The sequence below is a fragment of the Cryptomeria japonica genome, unplaced genomic scaffold, assembly GCF_030272615.1.
Source record: "Cryptomeria japonica unplaced genomic scaffold, Sugi_1.0 HiC_scaffold_59, whole genome shotgun sequence".
In the NCBI taxonomy this organism is placed as follows: Eukaryota; Viridiplantae; Streptophyta; class Pinopsida; order Cupressales; family Cupressaceae; genus Cryptomeria; species Cryptomeria japonica.
In genome coordinates, this window is record NW_026728881.1 from 72417 (window position 1) to 90628 (window position 18212).

General features: G+C 36.4%; 1 protein-coding gene across 1 annotated transcript; it reads left to right on the forward strand.

Moving 5' to 3' along the window:
* The first annotated feature begins 7901 nt into the window (after positions 1-7901).
* On the forward strand, positions 7902-10167 carry LOC131030745 (laccase-4-like). Its single transcript, XM_057961646.2, has 6 exons — positions 7902-8012; positions 8118-8269; positions 8376-8620; positions 8723-8851; positions 8957-9928; positions 10034-10167. Exons 1-6 carry the CDS (start codon positions 7905-7907, stop codon positions 10165-10167), a joined length of 1740 nt encoding a protein of 579 aa, XP_057817629.1. The 5' UTR covers positions 7902-7904.
* Positions 10168-18212: the final 8045 nt, after the last annotated feature.

Consider the following 18212-nt stretch of genomic DNA (forward strand, 5'->3'; position numbering starts at 1 on the left):
AAATTACCTTAACTGGTGTCACCTAAACCAATATTTTATATTGAGAACTAACATTCTCTGTGATTTTTCGCTTTCTGGGTTTTCCACATCATATCTAGTGTTCATTGTGTGATTTGTTGTATGTTTATGTTTTCATGCTATATCTATCTTAATTAATTCTATTGGTTACTCCAGATGTGCAAAAGGGTTACATGAAATTGATTTATGTTTTTCAACTAATTCAAGCCCCTCTCAGTTGCCTGGATATTTAACAATATTAACCACCTTGGTTAACTTGTTTTTGTCTATGTGGGTGATTATATTTTTCAACCTATCCTTTCTTCATTATTTGATATGTTTTAATGATGATAGTTAGGTATTTTTCCCCCTTGGTGCTCACTAGCTAACTATTTCCAGTTGGATTGTGGGTGATATTAGTACCCAGTTTCTTGGTTTTTATATTTCCTTATTTCAAATAGCGCTTTTAAGGGCTTCAATTGAGACTATGTTGTTGGGTGGTCAATTGTGGGGTAGGCATTTCTTTGTTATTTTATGTGTGGGCTCCATCATGGCGGGGGACATACATCAATAGGAGTCCATTTCCTCTGATGACATTCATGGTGGGGTTTTTAGGGCTTTGATTATGACTGTTTTTGGGGTAGGCATTTCTTTTTTATTTTATATGTGGGATCCATAATAGGAGGAGAGACATCAATAGGAGCGCATTTCCTCTGACGAAATGCACATAAAAGAGAAAAATTTGTGGATTTTTACTTAATGTGGGGTTACACCCTTTTTAGAGAATCCTCATGGCTTTGATCCAAAGGTAACAAAGATTTTTGGTAGATAATGGATGCACTTTATTTTTTTGAAATGACAATAAAAGCTCAGATTTCACAAAGGAGTTGATTGTGGAGCTTATTGGGCTGCCTATGGAAGGAACAAACAATTTCAAGGGCAAAATCTTCTGAGTCCATGGTGAAAACCTTTCTAAAATATGGAGAGGGGTTGAATCTTGTCAACAATTCAAACATTTCTTACCAAGTAGACACCCTTAAACCCCTTTGGGTGGGTGTGGCTAAGGTCCTTATACAATATTTTACCTTAGATGGGTGGTTTACCAAAATCTATGGTGGTCATTTTTCTCGGCTTAAACACTTTAGAAATAAGTTCTTCGTTTGTTTCCATTCTATCTCTTATCATCCTTGGAAGCCAATATTAAAGAACATAATAAGAAGCAAAGAAACCCTAATCTTCATGAGGGCTCGATCCTTCTAATTATGGAACAATTCAATGCCCTCCCATTTTCCTCTAAGTGAAAATATCAAGGTTATCCCCCTTTGCACTCGGTGAATAGGTGTCAAAGGAGGGTATGTAGAGAAATATAGGGGAATGTGATGATGATTCAGAGGATGAGGACTAGCAAACAAAGGATGAAACTTCCTCAAAGTAAAACAAGAATAAAGTGTCAGAGGAGAAGAAAAAGAGAATCTCATTAAATTCAGTATAAAAAGAAAGATTTGTTAAATTAAATAATTTTACATGCATGATTCTCCTAGATGACTTGATGAGGAGTTAGATGTTGAGGAGGTTGACAAGAACCAAAATTTGGAAGGGGAGAATTTTTTGGGCGAAAGGGAGAATGTGATGGGTGGAGGAGAAGGCTTCTTGGGAGTTCCCCTTCCCCTTGATCTTTTAATTATGCTAATCAAGAGAGAATTAATAATCCTCCCTTTCCTAGGGATCTTTAAAAATAGTCCCCTTTCCTTGGAAGTGACCCTGGGAATCTAGCTATTTTTTGGGTATTAATAGGGATGCCATAGTAGACTAGTTTAGGATTTCCTAAGAGCCTTTTTTAGAAATCAATCAAGTTAATATCAACATCCAATCCATTAAAAGAAAAGTGGTTATTTTGGAGCAAGGTGATGGTCGATATTCGTTTAGGGATCCTGTTGACAATGTGATCTCTTATGAGGAAAAAGACAAAATGCTCTCTATCTTAGAAAACATGACCAAATATGTTGCTCACTTGAAGACTATGAAGGTAGACTTGGGCTATTGAAGCCAAGATGAAGAGAATTAATTATAACCTCACTAATCTATTAGCATGAGCCTTAAAACCATTCACAGCAATGTAGAAGGGGATAAAACTTTTGTGAATCAGTGGTAGACTATGTAGGCTTTGAAGTTTGGGGGCAACATTTCAATTAATATCAACCTAGTCGAGAAGAGTAACTAGAATAAGGATGATAGTGTAGGTCCATCATCTCAAACCCATGGACATCTCAAGAACGCTAGGGAGCTAAAGCAAACATAGAATTGCAAGATCTGATGAACATTACCCAAAATATGGAACAAATGAAAGTTGAGTTTGCTAAAGCCCTGAAGAATTTGTGTTAGGTTTTATATTTTCTTTTGTTGGCCTACTATTTTAGGGTTCTGTATTCTAGGTAATTTTTGTGTTGTTGTTTGGCTATGTGTTTTCCATTTGCAGCTCTTTGTACTCAGGGTTTTCAGATCCCTTCAAAACCATTTTTTCCTTAATAATAAACCATACCCAATTTGAAATTCTGTTTAGTAAGTTGGCATGCATCAAGTAGGATTAGAGGAAGTTCATTTGTGTCAAGAAGAAGACCTATAGGTAGCCAATATGACATATAGAAACAAGGGTTGAAGAGGAAGAAGACAAAGAGGCTTTGAGCTCGATATTACAGACATAGTTAGAGGTTTAATATGGAAAATGGACACATTGGAGATGTCTCAGAGAAGAGGAGCCCATATAGAGGACGTCAATGAAAATGTCAAAGAGTATACTGTTGAAGGGGGAGATAATGTGAATCAACTCAGGCTTGATCAAAGAGAGGAGATATTCATCAAGGCCATCACCTGGATTAATTTGAAGCTACAATTTAATCCTTCAAATTTTGAAGGAGGTTTAAATGAAAAGGAATTGCTAGATTAAGGAATTTATTGAATGTATGAAGCCTCCATTGTACTTCGGAATCTTCTTCAAATGCTCTTAGATATTTATCATGTTTAAAAAAGAGAGTGTAGAGGAGAGTATTTACTACCGTTGAGATGAAAATATCTTGTGTAGGAAACCAACCTTCGATACATCACTTAATTTTCACTCTCGTGAGCCAAGAAGATTGATATGGAAGAAAGGAAACAAACTAAACTATGTCTATAAACATAAAATACTACATAAGAAAGGAATATCAAATAGTCAAAATATTTTGATTATAGAAAAAGAAATCTCTATAAATGCATACTTTACCCATGAACTGGTGAAGCCTTAGCCTTGGATACCAATGTGCCAGAGGGACATCTACACATTGCGGTGTCATATGTAGAAACAAAAAATAGAAAAGCACCAAAAGTCACACCAAAAAGAATCTCATGCACTATGAAACTATTCATCACCAACACACACTCATATAGGGCAACATGTTGGGGTTGTATAGGGGTTTGCCTTATTCAAACCCCTGTTTCTATGTTTATACCTCCATAGACAACTAGATACATAGATTGGATAAAATAAAAGATTAGATTGTGCAATAGAAACAAACTCTTCTTAATGGAGGAAACCCACTATTATTTGAGATAAAATGTTAATTTGATTAATTCAAATAGATAATAAATACATTTAGAGACTAGTGACATGATGTTATATTGAAAAAAAATACATACAAGAGATAAGAGAGAAAGGAAAACATTACATAGGAAAGACCCCTCTCTTGAAATAATGGCACGATTGTAAGCAAGATAATAATTGTTTTTTATTTTCATGAGTGCAGATTTTGGTAGAGTTTTATTACTAGTGTGAGAGATAGATATCCGAGAGTGTGAATGTTGCAAAATGAAAGAGAAAGAAGAGTTTTTCTGCTCAAAATGAGTGGGAATAGCCATTTTGAATGTGCCCAAAAGAAGGGACATGCATCAAAAGAGGCTCGATGTAGAATATATCCAATTTAAATCTAAAATCATTTCGGGACGTTTGTGCGCTACATACATGTATGCTCACCACTCTCCCATTTGACCAAATCAATCCCACATTTGGATTAGGGGTTGCTAATGCTTCATCTTTAAAATCCATGATGCTGGAATGATAGTATCTTGATTATTATTTTTTATTATAAACACACCGAGCCTATTGCATAAGTGTCATTAATGCACTAGGTGTAGTTTACGACACTAAATTTTTCCCCCACTTTGTAGGACTACTCAACTCAAGGGAACAAGTGCACTAAACTAACTTAGAAATTTGTGTTCATAGAACTCATGCAGTGTATTAAATGCATTAATTACTTTAAAAAGGGATATTGTAGAGGCCACCAAGGTCAACAAGGAAAATACGAATGGTGACCCCAGTGCCCAACAAAAAAATATAGTGTTTGACATGAATATTCAAGTACCATAAAATCAAAAAAAAATTTAGCGCCAAAAATAAGGAAGCTCTTTGGCAAGAAGAATTATCAAGCTACATATTTTGTCACAATATTCATGTAAAAGGGTAATATATTGTAATAATGAAATAGGTATAATGATCAGATACTTATTCTTCAAAATGTTTTATGTTATCTTCTGTGATATACTCTTATTTGACCTACTATTAATACCACACTATATTTGTATTAGATATTTTAATTTCATGTAATTTTTCCTCTTCTTATTGCCTTTCTTCTACTTTTCCTTCTCCTTCTCATTGACCTTCTTCTTCTAATTTTACTTAGATTTTTGTCGTTCCTTTCCTTTTGTGTCTTGTTCCTCTTCTTGTTCTTGTCCCTCTTCACGGGTGATCCCACAATACTTCTTGAGTCCCCTCCCTTTTGTATGTTTAACCCTATTTGACCCATTACTTGTAATCAATCTAAGAAACATCTATGTGGGTATTAATTTATGATTTATAACTTATTGTAGTTATTTTTAATCCCCTCATATATTAAAAAATATCAAATTTCCATAAAATTTAAGTATGAGAGCTCTCTACTTGATTTCCTCGGTGTTTTCTATGTTTGCCAAATTCATATAGTTTCAAAGTTTCAGTTTATGTCACATCTTTCTCGTCAATCCTAACCTCCTAATACATCACCTTTAAAAAAAATTGAGTCTTTCAAGTTGGACCATTGGACATTCCCATCCCAAATACCATTTACCTGTTAAAATTGATATCCTAATCCCTTGTCCTCTGAACATTTTCTAAGTCTATTTCTTCAACCTTTAGACTTGGCCTTCCCTTCATACCTTCCTCAATCCTCTAAAATATTCAAAGGCCCTTTTAATAACTTTTAAAGTTGGACTTTTAAGATTCCCTCGGTCCCCATGCTTCCTTCTAGGAGTTTAACTTTCCTATATGCTTATCAACTTGTCAGGATTTCGTCCATCCACCTACTTTAAGGGATGTTTACCTCAATACTCTCAATATGCAAACACAAACAATGAAGAAGTGTCTCATGCATCAAGTTAAAATGTTTACAAAATATTTGACATGAAAGAGAGAAAAAAGCAAGTATTGGTTTTGGACAATATGAAGGTTTAAGAACCTTATAAATCCTCAACATGATTCTGTGAGGGGAAATGCTCTAAACTGAAGATGATGTGAATAGGTATTATCGATTTCATGTAGGCTTTGAAACACTTTGAATCACCATTTAAAATCAAATAAAGATGCATAGGCAAAAGAATTACAAGGTGTATGAGTTTTCAAACCATTCAAAAGTGTGGTCCATATTTCAAAAGCTCACTATTGTGCCAACAATATGACATGGTTCATAATAGGAAAAAAGATCTAACATATCAAGTAAGCGTAGCTAAAATAATTATTTTAATTATAGAAAGAGATATAATGAATAATAGCATGCTAAATATCTCTAATAAATGTCGCCTATCCTTTTGCAATGCTCGTGATTCCATTAGTGGTTGATAAGCCCCTACAATCACCAAATTTAATTTTGCAAGTGCCACAAAGGTATATATTTTAGCCAAAATGACGTATATTTAAGAAGTAAAAATGAATGAAATGGGTTTTTTTTCCCTAATTATTTTTGTGGTTACTATCATAGATCATGATAAACTTAAGACAATATCTAGATTCTATTTGCAATATATTTTCTAGGTTTCCTCACTTCATTTCATGCTAGACCTATAGGAGTGATGAATGAAATTACTAAAACGTTTTTCACAATTTTTTGAATGTGACTGTTAAATAATAGTTAATTGTGAGTGGGACATCACAATTTTCCTTGAATATTTAACAATTTCCTAGTACCAAGTCTCCCAAGAGTTGCTAAACGCTAATAAATGATAGATCTAATGATATATCTATATGAACTAGTAGTTCATTTAAATAATTGGTCACTAAACCAATTCTAAGGTATAGTAATTTTTTTTAGTGTTATAGAGAATTGAACATATAAATTGTAAATGAATGGATGCACTTTATATTAGTATAGTAAAGATTTAATAATGCACATTTTTGTAGTTGTATATCTCCATTATTTTATGTCAAGACTCATAGAAGTATTATAATTGCATTTTTAATCATCTGCTCTAGCCACATGTATTGATACAAAAGAAACACTGGTTGTGTGACAACATATAATACACTAGAATCTTTTTCAATTATCATTTTTTATTTATTAAATCCCTATCTCACTAGAACATGAGATGGGTTAGGATAAGGGCTTTGAATGTATATTATGATTAACATTGATCACAACTAGATCGACTAATATGTGAAAAATGAGGAGAATGAAATCGATTGCAAACCAATTTATTTAGCCACTTGGCCCTGATTCTGACTTGTTACTCACAAAACAAGACCTCATGGCACACCCACAAACATGAACATTGAACATTATAGTAAATTTAATTTGTGACATATAAACACTAATTACATGTGTATTCAAATTACTAACATAGAAGGTAGCCTAGGAATCATAACTTTGGGTGAGGAGGTTAGACTGAATGTCGCAGGCATGGGAGAAACACAAGGGAAATCTATATGCGAAAACAAACACTCTCAAATCACTTATTAACATAACTATGGTTTTCCAATGAAGGGACCACACATGCACAAATATAGGACCTAATTCAAATGAATGAGGATTAGACCAACCTCCAAAACGGGGCTCAGTAATTTCCATTGGGAAATTAGGGTGTGGTGTGTGATTAACAATGAGCTAAAAATATATATAGGAGCTATATCGTCACATCCATGAGCAAGATCGGATGCTTGAAGTTGATTGGCATCATGTAGATATGACAATCATAAATGAAGATTGAGAAAACATCAGAGTGTTTTTAGGAGTGGTCTCGTTTGATTTATGTTTACTGAAATTCTAATCATGCAATCATTTCATGTGATCCTAGAAGCTAAAAGGAGTTAAAGTTTCGTAGTCCCGCATGGGTAAACGATGTTGCTTCGAAGACCGGGAGTGGAGGCTTAGACCAGTCTGGAACGAACGGATGTGAACCCAGTAACTCAAAAATTCCCAATAACAAAAATATGAGCAGTGGTTGGTATACCAAAATAGGTTTACATTTCATGGATTTTAATGACAATGGAAAAGATGGTGTATTCATCGGGCGAATCGTTTACTTGGTTGCCACTCCGGATAGAAAGCCCCACCTTATCTCCATAACAAACAAAAACGACGAAGAGTACATGTGAATCATTAAAAGTCAAGAAAATGAAATAGATTAATACAGTTGCTAACAATACTTGTTCATGTCGATTTATACTCGTGTTAAAATATCAGTATTGCCTACCAACCTACCCAACAACAGCTGATTTAATTCGTGTATCTATATATACAAACACAAAGAAACAGATTTTCACATCTCAGTTCAGAAACAATTTGGCATTTTAGCCTGTTTAAGTTGTGATCAGACTCTGAAAGAGGAAGTATTGTACGATTCTAGCAATGCAGACATTTTATGGCCGCCTCGTGCTGCCACTTTTGGCATTGTGGTTCACTATTCAATTTGTTTCAGCGAAACATGCTGTGATCACACGGCGCTACAATTTCACTGTGGGTTATATAATTCTATGGAATGAGTTGAATGTTTTATTGTTTAGGAAAGTATTAAATTTTTACAGATAGCCGTGATTGATTCTTTGTTCTAAATATCCACAGATCCAAATGACGAATGTGACTCGTCTTTGCACCACGAAAGCTCTCTTGACTGTCAACGGGCAATATCCGGGGCCTCCAGTAGTTGCTCGAGAAGGAGATCGCGTGGTTATCAAAGTAACAAATAATGTTAAAAACAATATTAGCATACATTGGTATCTCTTCTGCTCCCGCTACTCAGTTATTTACTTAATAAAAATAATATTATATGCTGATGTCCCTTTAGTGGGTGCACCTAATGAATTCCTATGAATCGCTCAGGCATGGAATTCGGCAGCTTAGATCTGGATGGGCGGATGGTCCTGCTTATGTCACTCAGTGTCCAATTCAAACCGGGCAAAGTTATGTGTACAAGTTTATTGTCAAAAGGCAGAGAGGAACACTGTGGTGGCATGCCCACATCTCATGGTTGCGAGCAAGCATACATGGGCCCATTATCATCTATCCCAAGAAGAATGCTTCTTACCCATTCCCTCGCCCACACCAGGAAGTGCCTATTGTTTTCGGTATGCCCTTCAGTACTCGTTGATAATGTGTTGCCATTGTACGTACATAGTCCTAAATTTACAATGAAAATACTGCTGTTGATAATGTGTTGCAAATTGCAGGGGAGTGGTGGAATGCAGACACTGAGACTGTTATCAATCAAGCAATGCAAAGTGGTGCGCAAGCTAATGTGTCAGATGCATATACCATCAACGGGCTCCCTGGACTTATGTATAACTGCTCTACCAACGGTGAGGGCGGGGTGTTAAAATGGATGAAACATAACTAGACTGGTCGCTATTGTTCATTTGTTTAAATGTAAATGTAACAAAGGTTTCCTGTGTTGTGTAATGCAGATACATTCAGGCTCAAAGTGAACCCTGGGAAAACTTACCTACTGCGTATAGTTAATGCTGCACTCAATAGTGACCTGTTTTTCGCAATAGCCAACCACACATTGACTGTGGTAGAAGCGGATGCTGTGTATGTCAAGCCTTTTCAAACCAATGTTATTCTCATCACTCCCGGTCAGACTACCAACGTCCTCTTGACAGCTATGTCTCAGCCACCCAATGCCACATTCCTCATGTTAGCAGGCCCATTCGCTACGGGAACAGCAGCTTTTGATAACTCAACCAGTGCTGGAATTTTAGAGTATGTAACTTCCAATGCGACAGCAGTTAATTCATCCTCATCCTCTCTTCCTATGATGAAACCGACGCTTCCAGCCCCCAACGATACCTCCTTTGCCGCCAATTTTAGCCAAAAGATGAGAAGCTTGGGCAATCCGAAATTTCCTGCAGCAGCTGTCCCTCAGAAGATGGATAAACAGTTCCTATTCACAGTCGGGTTGGGGCTAAATCCGTGTCCCCAAGGACAGACATGTCAAGGCCCCAACGGTACCAAATTTGCAGCCTCCATTAACAACATATCCTTCATTCTTCCCACCACCGCTCTTCTTCAAGCATACTACTTTAATCAGTCCAATGGAGTTTACAATACCACTTTCCCTGACAATCCGCCATTTCCTTTCAACTACACCGGCACGCCGCCTAACAACACACAGACCCTCAACGACACCAGAGTCGAAGTGCTTCCCTTTAACACTAGCGTACAGCTAGTTCTGCAGGACACCAGCATTGCGACCTTCGAGAGCCATCCTCTGCATCTGCACGGCTTCAACTTCTTCATAGTGGGTCAGGGTATGGGAAACTACAATGCAAGCACTGACCCATCTAACTTTAATCTGGTGGATCCTCCGGAGAGAAACACAGTTGGAGTTCCCAGTGGAGGTTGGGTGGCTCTCAGATTCCTAGCTGATAATCCAGGTATTAATATCATTACGTAATGTTAGCTTCAATCGCTCATCTGGTTCAAAGATTTGTGCTTCTTTCGTATAAACATATATCCGATTGTATGTATGTTTTTTGCAGGAGTGTGGTTCATGCATTGTCATCTCGAGCTGCATACCAGCTGGGGATTGAAGATGGCGTGGGTTGTTTTAAATGGAAATGGTGGCAGATCTCAATCTCTTCTTCCTCCTCCCAAAGATCTTCCCCCCTGTTGATCATTCATCCTTCAATTAGACTATTCAATTTGTGCTTCCTAAAATCTGACTGCATCCAATCGTGTGCTGGTCCAAAGTAGTTTGCAAACGATCGATAAAGAGAAACATATCAGTATATTTGTGTATCAATAAGTATGCTTTGGAATATATCAGTGATGAGACCTTGGTTGAATTACTATGACAGAGACATCTCCACATGGACCTTTCAAAAGTGAAAGTGCGAAGGTAGAATTAAAATTACAAGTTTTGCAGAGAATTTCTAACAGTAAGATTCACATTTCCTTATAATATACTTATTTATTGTTGTTTTATATGGTTGAGATTTTCAGCAGTATATTTCTTCATTCGAATACTTAATTGAAAATAATGTTGTTCTGTGACAGATAATTTAATCTTAAATATTATCTTCATTTTTCAACATCTAAATAGTCAATTAATAATTAAGAAAAAATGTATAATGAATCATTAGAAAAATTACAATTTTGTTATTGACAATTTAGTCTATTTTGAAATATAGTAAGATTTATAAGAAACTTTTAAAAACACATTGATATCTATCGTTTGTAACCTTTTTCTCATGATTTCTGTCAGATTGTTATCTGATACTACCTCATTTTGTACTAGGACTAGCACTTTTCTGAATTAGTTTTTAAGTGCATTATAAAAAGTTAAATTTAATTAAATAATTGGATTAAGGCATACTTATAGATATGTAAATGAAAGATCTGTCTTTGTTTTATTTAATCTCAATTATAATACCACTTCTCCTCCTTCTATGCATAGAATCTATCTAGATTTGCATCAACATATTTGATGTGATTAATGATGACTCATATCTTCAATACTAAATATGAAATATATGGAAATTATTCAATTCATTGTGAAAAAATATATTTTCTCAATAATCTCTCTATATTTGAACATTTATTCATTCCCTTAATTAGAGCTTCTATCAAACGGAGGGGGTGGGGGCTTTGTGGTGTAGAGCTCCGAGATGGGCATTCATTATGTCGAATCTCTTCTAGATAAAAACTACATTCTTGGAATTTAGTTTCTCCCCCCCACACATGCACATAATTGCACTTGCTTGTATTGATATGCTACATGCATATGATTTAATTTGTTTTTATAATTTAACTCAATTCCTATATAATTTGAATTGTAATCTTATAAGTACCATTGAAACTTTAATATGTTTTCAGTATATGATACATAATGCACGTGTGACATATAAATGATTTAACAACAATATAACACAAATATAGCTAGCTACAACATATAATTGATGTATATCATTGTTAAGGTGTATACCTATTGATATGAATTGATATTCATATGGTTTTCATTTATCACATAAAACTTTATAGACATTTTTATTGTCAGTGCACATACCACTATTACAGCCGCGTCAATTGATATTGACTTATTTCATGGAATCGATGATGACTTACATCTTCAGTATTGAATATTTAATGTATGGGAATTATTCAGTTCATTGCGAAATAATCTATACTACCAATAATGTGGCTATGTTTTCATATTTTGTTTCTCTTAATTAAAGCTTCATAAAGTGGAGGGGGTTTGGGGCTTTGTGGTGTGGAGTTTTGAGATGGGGTTTGGCTCTATAGAATCTCTTCTAGTTAAGAAAACATATTATTGGAATAAATGCACACACACACACAAATAACTACTTGCTTGTATTGAAATTCTACATACATATAATTTAAATCAATTCATACATAATATGAATTATAATCCAAGGACCATTGAAATTGAAATATGCTTTCACTACATAATAAATAAAGCATATGTTACATATAAATGTTTTAACAATTATATCAAACACAAATTGATGCAGGGGCATCTGGGAGGGGGCACAAATAGCTTGCACCAAACCTCAATTTTGAAATATTAAAATGAGGATTTTCATTTCTTATCTTTATTTTGATAAATTTTAGCTTATAAGTTTGTAAGTGTTTTATTTGAGTAATTAAATTCTTTGAAGAAAATTAACAACACTAACAAAGCTAAGGAGAGTCAAATATGAGGTGAAATGAACAAACAATAAGAAATATTGTCCAAGTAAGTTTAAAGTGATAGGTAGTTTAAATAAAATAATTGAAACATATTGCAGGCATATCAATCAGTGTGGGATGGAGGCGTGGCGAAGAGGTGTCTGGGGTAAATGAAGAGTTTGGATGTTAAACAAAAAAAAACTAGAATAAGAATGAAGGCGTGGGGCCACATGTGGATTTGAAAAGATGGGAAATAATTATTATGTAAAATAAAACAAAATAGAAATCCGAAAAAGAAGAGAGGGTGCGCCAAAATGATTGAGAAAAACTGAAAGGTGAAAAGGGATTTATGAGTAAGGAAAAATAATAACATTGTGTGGGAAGATCAACATATTTTTAATTACAAAGGGAAGGAGAGTGTGTAGAGTAGAAGACATCAAACCTATGAGATTCAAAAACAAAGGGATAGCCAGAAAAGCGTGTGGAGGAAATAAAGAACAGATGATAAGAAATTGATGCCCAGTGCATGAATACAGACAGGGTAGAGATCATGGAAAAGGATATGAAGCATGGACAAGGAAAACCAGAAATAGATGAGCCTGCTAGGGTTGTGTGGTAAATGGATTGAGAAGATAGATGTAGTAGTGATTTAGAACAAAGCATGTAAGAGACACGACTTGTTAACAAAGACAAAGTGAAAAAAGGAAAAAAATAGAGATTCATTTCTACATCTGTAACTATTTTTCTCCTAGTCAATAATGTTTGTAATTTTCATTTAAAATTTTGTGTTGATTATTAATTAATTTTTTTTTTTGACACTATAGTGATATTGGATAGAGCCCTAATTACCCATTACTGTTTTGTTTTGTACTCGTGGTCCCTTTAGTTGATCTTTCGTATTGGATTTGATCACTTCCCCATCTCTCTTGCTTGATTGTCTTGGAAGGAAATTCTTTTTTCCTTTCACTTTGAGAAAATGTGGCTCAAGCAACCTAACCTGTTCTATAGAATTAGAAAATGATGGAATGTCAGGACTAACAATACGACTATGTTTTGAGTTTCTAAAAAAATGAGATTGGTCAAAGCTAAGGTTATTATTTTGAATGATACTTGTTTTGTTCATATCTTTTCTGAGAAGAAAATCATTTAAAGGGATCTCAAGGTTGTGTAAGATTCCATTCAAAAAGATGGTTAAAGTTGCAGTATCCTAGACTAGAAAAATTCCTTGCTGGCTTGTCTCCATAACCTCATTTCAAAGGAGGAAGAATTATGCTAACAAATATAGAGAGATCTCTATAGTTGCGATGCGAGGATAAGAATAGTATATTTTTTCATCTTTCCACTCTTAAAAATAAGGCTTCTAATTGGATCTCGTCCACCAATGAGAACTGTGCGCTATTGGATTTGGAAAAGCACATTAATGTGGCAGTTGCTAGTTTTTTCTCCAATTGCCTCTTTGAGGAAGGATTGCCTCTGAGTGGTGATGTGGAGAATTTTTTTGGATGTTATACCTAATGTTATTAAAGATGATACTAATAGAATTCTCAATTCCATCCCCTTTGATGATAAAATTAAAAATATGGTGTTCTCTTTTGAATATAACAAGGCTTGGGTCTAGATGCTTTTCCTTTTTTCTACTTCCAATGTTTCTGGGAGATTGTGGAAAAAGATATTTATGATCCAGCTAAGGAATTTTTTGGTTGTAGAAGGATTCTCAAGGAACTCAATGCCGATTTAATTGTTCTTGTCCCTAGTTTCATGGGGGCTAATTATTTTGATACTTTCAGATAGACTAGTCTCTACAACTCTATTTATAAAATATTTTTCAAAATTATGGCTTTAAGATTGTAGCTGGTCCTCTCGCTGATTATTTCTCCTAAGAAAAATGGTTTTTTTTCATAGGAGGAAAATTATTGATTCTATTGCAATTTTTTACGAGAACAGTCACTCATTGAGATGCAAAACGAGAGTAGGGATTCTCCTCAAGCTTGATCTTATGAAGGCTTATGACCGTGTGAGTTGGGGTTTTCTTATTAAAGTTCTTAAAGATTTTGGTTTTAGAGATATTTTTTTGGAGATTTCTTGGCAATTTGTTTCGCTTCCTACCTTTTAGGTGGTGATTAATTACTCCCCCTCTAGTTTATTCAATAGTTATAAGGGTATCGAATAGGGGGATCTAATTTCCTCTTTTCTCTTTATTATTATGGTTGAAGCCTTGAGCTGTTTCATTTTTAAAATTGTAGTTGTTGGTTTGCTTAGAGGTTTATCCCCCTCCTCTTCTAATCTGGTTTGTTCACACCAACAAAGGGATGCTGTAGACAGATACAACAAAGATCAACAACAGAAAAGCCACAAACATCTGAGAAGGTTTGTACATTACTTCTCTTGTGGCACAAGAGGCTACAAGACACAGGGCACCCAAAATGAAACAATCATGAGCCAAACACAAAAGAGCGACAATGCAAACAAGGCCGGCCAAATCAACAGATCTAAACCACCTTATAGATCTGAGAAATCGAAAATGAGGGTTTAACTAGCACCCCAACCCACACATTTGGGTTTTACCAGGCTCCCTTAACCTATAGCAGAGTCTCCAGATCACTAACAGCAAAACCTAAGCCTAATCGAAAACACAAACTGGCCAAATTGGGCCATTGAAAACTACCAGCATCCAGCCTATCCATTAAAAAAGAAAAATACCAAGGGTTTTTCTAGGCTCCCTCAACCTTGAGGATGGGTTTTAAGAGGCTCCAAGAACCAGACACGGTACTACTAGCATCCATCCAGCCCTTGACCGAATGAAAAACAATAGGTTTTTCCTAGGCTCCCTCAACCTTAAAAATGGGTTTTACACAGATCCCACAACCAGACAAGACCCAGATCATAGTAAAACAACCAGAAAAAAAAAATGGGAAATAGGGTTTTTAAAAGGCACTCTAAAGCTTTTAAAGGAAAGACCAAGAGGGTTTTTACAGGCTCCCTCAACCCGTAAAGCAACTTCTGAAGATGGGTTAAGAAACGAAACCCAAACCCAACTATGACGGTCACCATGGAAGGATTGGCAGACACCCACAACCAGCAACACGAGCATCATTAGGATTCAAAAAGCTCCCTCACCCCTTCTCTCCACCTCAATAGGAGAAAGAGCCACCTCTATAGGCAAGAGTGGAAAGAAAGCCAACCATCCACAAAGTCCATTTGCAGCCCGCAGAAGTTGAAGCACTCCCTCATACCTTGTCTCCACCTCAAAAGGAGAGAGAGCTACCTCAATCAGACATCGAGGAGAGTAGACCCATTGCCTAAGCAATCCTTGTAGCACCCAACATACAAGAAGCCCCTCCACCTCAGTAGGAGGGCAACCCAAAGACAACAGAGAACCGGGAAAATAGGGGAGAGCAGAAGAGACTCACAACAAGGATGAGACAAGGAAATAAACAAGGGTCTACTCACACCGAAAAGAAAAGAAAACTCCCACCAAAATGATTGCACAAAGCCAAGCTCTCGCAAGTCCTTGGATCGAACACCCAACTACGGGTGAGGGTTCTCAATGTGATCCAAGGAAAGAAAGTGAGAGAAAGAATAGGGAGGGAGAATAGAAACAACCACCAGCGCTGTCAAAAACAATAATAACAACCTCCCATCTTGGCTCATCACAGACCAAGCCCACCCTTACCATCACACACGATAGAGCAGTAAACCTTGGAGCAAAAAAATAGACATGAGAGAATCGGTAGCTCCCACAAGCTTGAGAATGGGTTTTAAGAGGATCCCACAACTTGATAGCGTACTACTAGCATCCAGCCAACCCCTGAATGAAAGAAAAACAATACGTTTTTTCCAGGCTCCCTCAACCTTAAAAATGGGTTTTACACGGATCCAACAACCAGACAGGAACCAGATCACAATAAAACAACCTGAAAACAACAATCTGGGAAACGGGGTTTTTAAAAGCCACCCTAAACATTTTAAAGGAAAGAACAAGAGGGTTTTTATAGGCTCCCTCAACCCACAAAGCAACTTATGAAGCTGGGTTAATAAAGGAAACCCAAACCCAACTGTGACGGTCACCATGGAAGGATTGACAGGCACCCACAACTAGCAACACGAGCATCAATAGGATTCAAAAAGCTCCCTCACCCCTTCTCTCCACCTCAATAGGAGAAAGAGCCACCTCTATAGGCAAGAGTGGAAATCAAGCCAACCATACACAAAGTCCATTCGCAGTTCGCAGAAGCTGAACCACTCCCTGATACCTTGTCTCCACCTGAAAAGGAGAAAGAGGCACCTCAATAGGACACTGAGGAGAGAAGACCCACTGCTTAAGCAATCCTTGCACAACCCAACACACAAGCAACCCCTCCACCTCAATAGTAGGGCAACCCAAAGCCAACGGAGAACCAAGAAAAGAGGGAAGAGTAGAAGAGACTCACAACCAGGATGAGACAAGGAAATAAACAAGGGTCTGGTCACACCCAAAAGAAAAAAAACTCCCACCAAAATGACTGCACAAAGCCAAGCTCTAGCAATTTCCTGGATCGAACACCCAACTACCGGTGAGGGTTCTCAATGAGATCCAAGGAAAGAAAGGGAGAAAAAGAACAGGGAGGGAGAATAGAAACAACTACTAGCGCTGTTCAAAAAAATAATAACAACTTCCCATCCTGGTTCATCACAGACCAAGCCCACACTTGCCATCACGCACGATAGAGTAGCAAACCTGGGAGCAAAAAAAAAGACATGAGAGAATCTACAACTCCCACAACATCCTCCCAACACCACCCAAAGGCCACCACCACTCTAGATCCATAGGAAAGAATTGCAACTACCGCCATAGGGCACAAAGAAAGTGAAAAAACACGGAGACCCGCTATGTTAAGGAGAAACCAGTCCATGCCCATCATAACACCTGCCTAGCCAAAAACAAAATGAACCACCCAAAACAACGACCCATTTGGCATAGCAAGCCCTGCGACCAACCACTCCTTGCTGCCTTCATCGTCATAAGAGTTAGTGTCCTCGTCCTCCCCTACAGATGCCCTACCGCCCCCACAATCACTTCTCCCACCTTCGCTTATTTCAAAGTTTATTTCATATGCCCTCCACATTAATAATTTGTTGATAATACTTTGATTTTGAGATACTCTTGAATTAGAGAAGTAAGATCTTTGAAGCCTATATTGTTAGGTATGAATCTAACTCGAGTCAAAAAGTTAGTTTTGAGAAGAGCTCATTATTCTTATTTAACACTCCTATTCTTAGACAGAGAAGAATTGTTGATATTTTGGGTTGTAAAATTGAGGATCTTCCTACAACTTATCTTGGTCTCCCGCTTCATAGTAATGTGATTCATAATTTATTTTGGAATGGGTTGATTGATAGATTCAATTCAGAACTTGTTAGATGGAAAGTTATGCATCTTAGTCAAGCGAGTAAAGTTCAAATGATCAAGGATTTGATTTAGAATATTTTGGTGTATGCTATGAACCTTTTTAAAACTCCCTCAATTTTTTATGAAAGAATTGAAAATATTTAGAAATGCTTTCTCTTGTTTGTCACAGAAGATAGTAAATGTATTCATTTGGCTTCTTGGACCAAGTTTGCTTGCCTTATAAATCTAGTGGTTTGAGTATCAAAAAGCTTGAGGATTTCAATGTTGCTTTGTCAGCTAAGTAATTACAAAGACTTTTCTTTGGAGATTTGGATTGGTGTAAGATTATAGCTGTAAATATGCCCAGGCCATGCTTGGTTTGGGGCAACTCTTGGAGGCTCTTTCTCACCCTACTAAGATGGTGCTTTGGAATAATTTGATCAAGGCCATATGTATTCTCTCTGAGGGTATTAGATGGATTCTAGGGAATGGATGGAGCATTGAATTTTTATATGATTGGTGGATTGGAGATTCCCCTATTTTCGAGGTCCCTTCCTTTAGACCAATTAGGGAGGCTTTCTTGGCCCAATTTGGTGATAAGATGGTGCATTACTTTACTAATGATAGTCGAAGGAACCTTAGTGATTGATCGAGGTCTAGGT

What these genes read in the sequence shown, in the direction of transcription:
- LOC131030745 (XM_057961646.2), top strand. Translation starts at nt 7,905, where the DNA reads ATGCAGACATTTTATGGCCGCCTCGTGCTGCCACTTTTGGCATTGTGG. An exon ending in CACGGCGCTACAATTTCACT is followed by an intron (nt 8,013 to 8,117) that starts GTGGGTTATATA and finishes AAATATCCACAG; the next exon opens with ATCCAAATGACGAATGTGAC. An exon ending in GTATAACTGCTCTACCAACG is followed by an intron (nt 8,852 to 8,956) that starts GTGAGGGCGGGG and finishes TGTGTAATGCAG; the next exon opens with ATACATTCAGGCTCAAAGTG.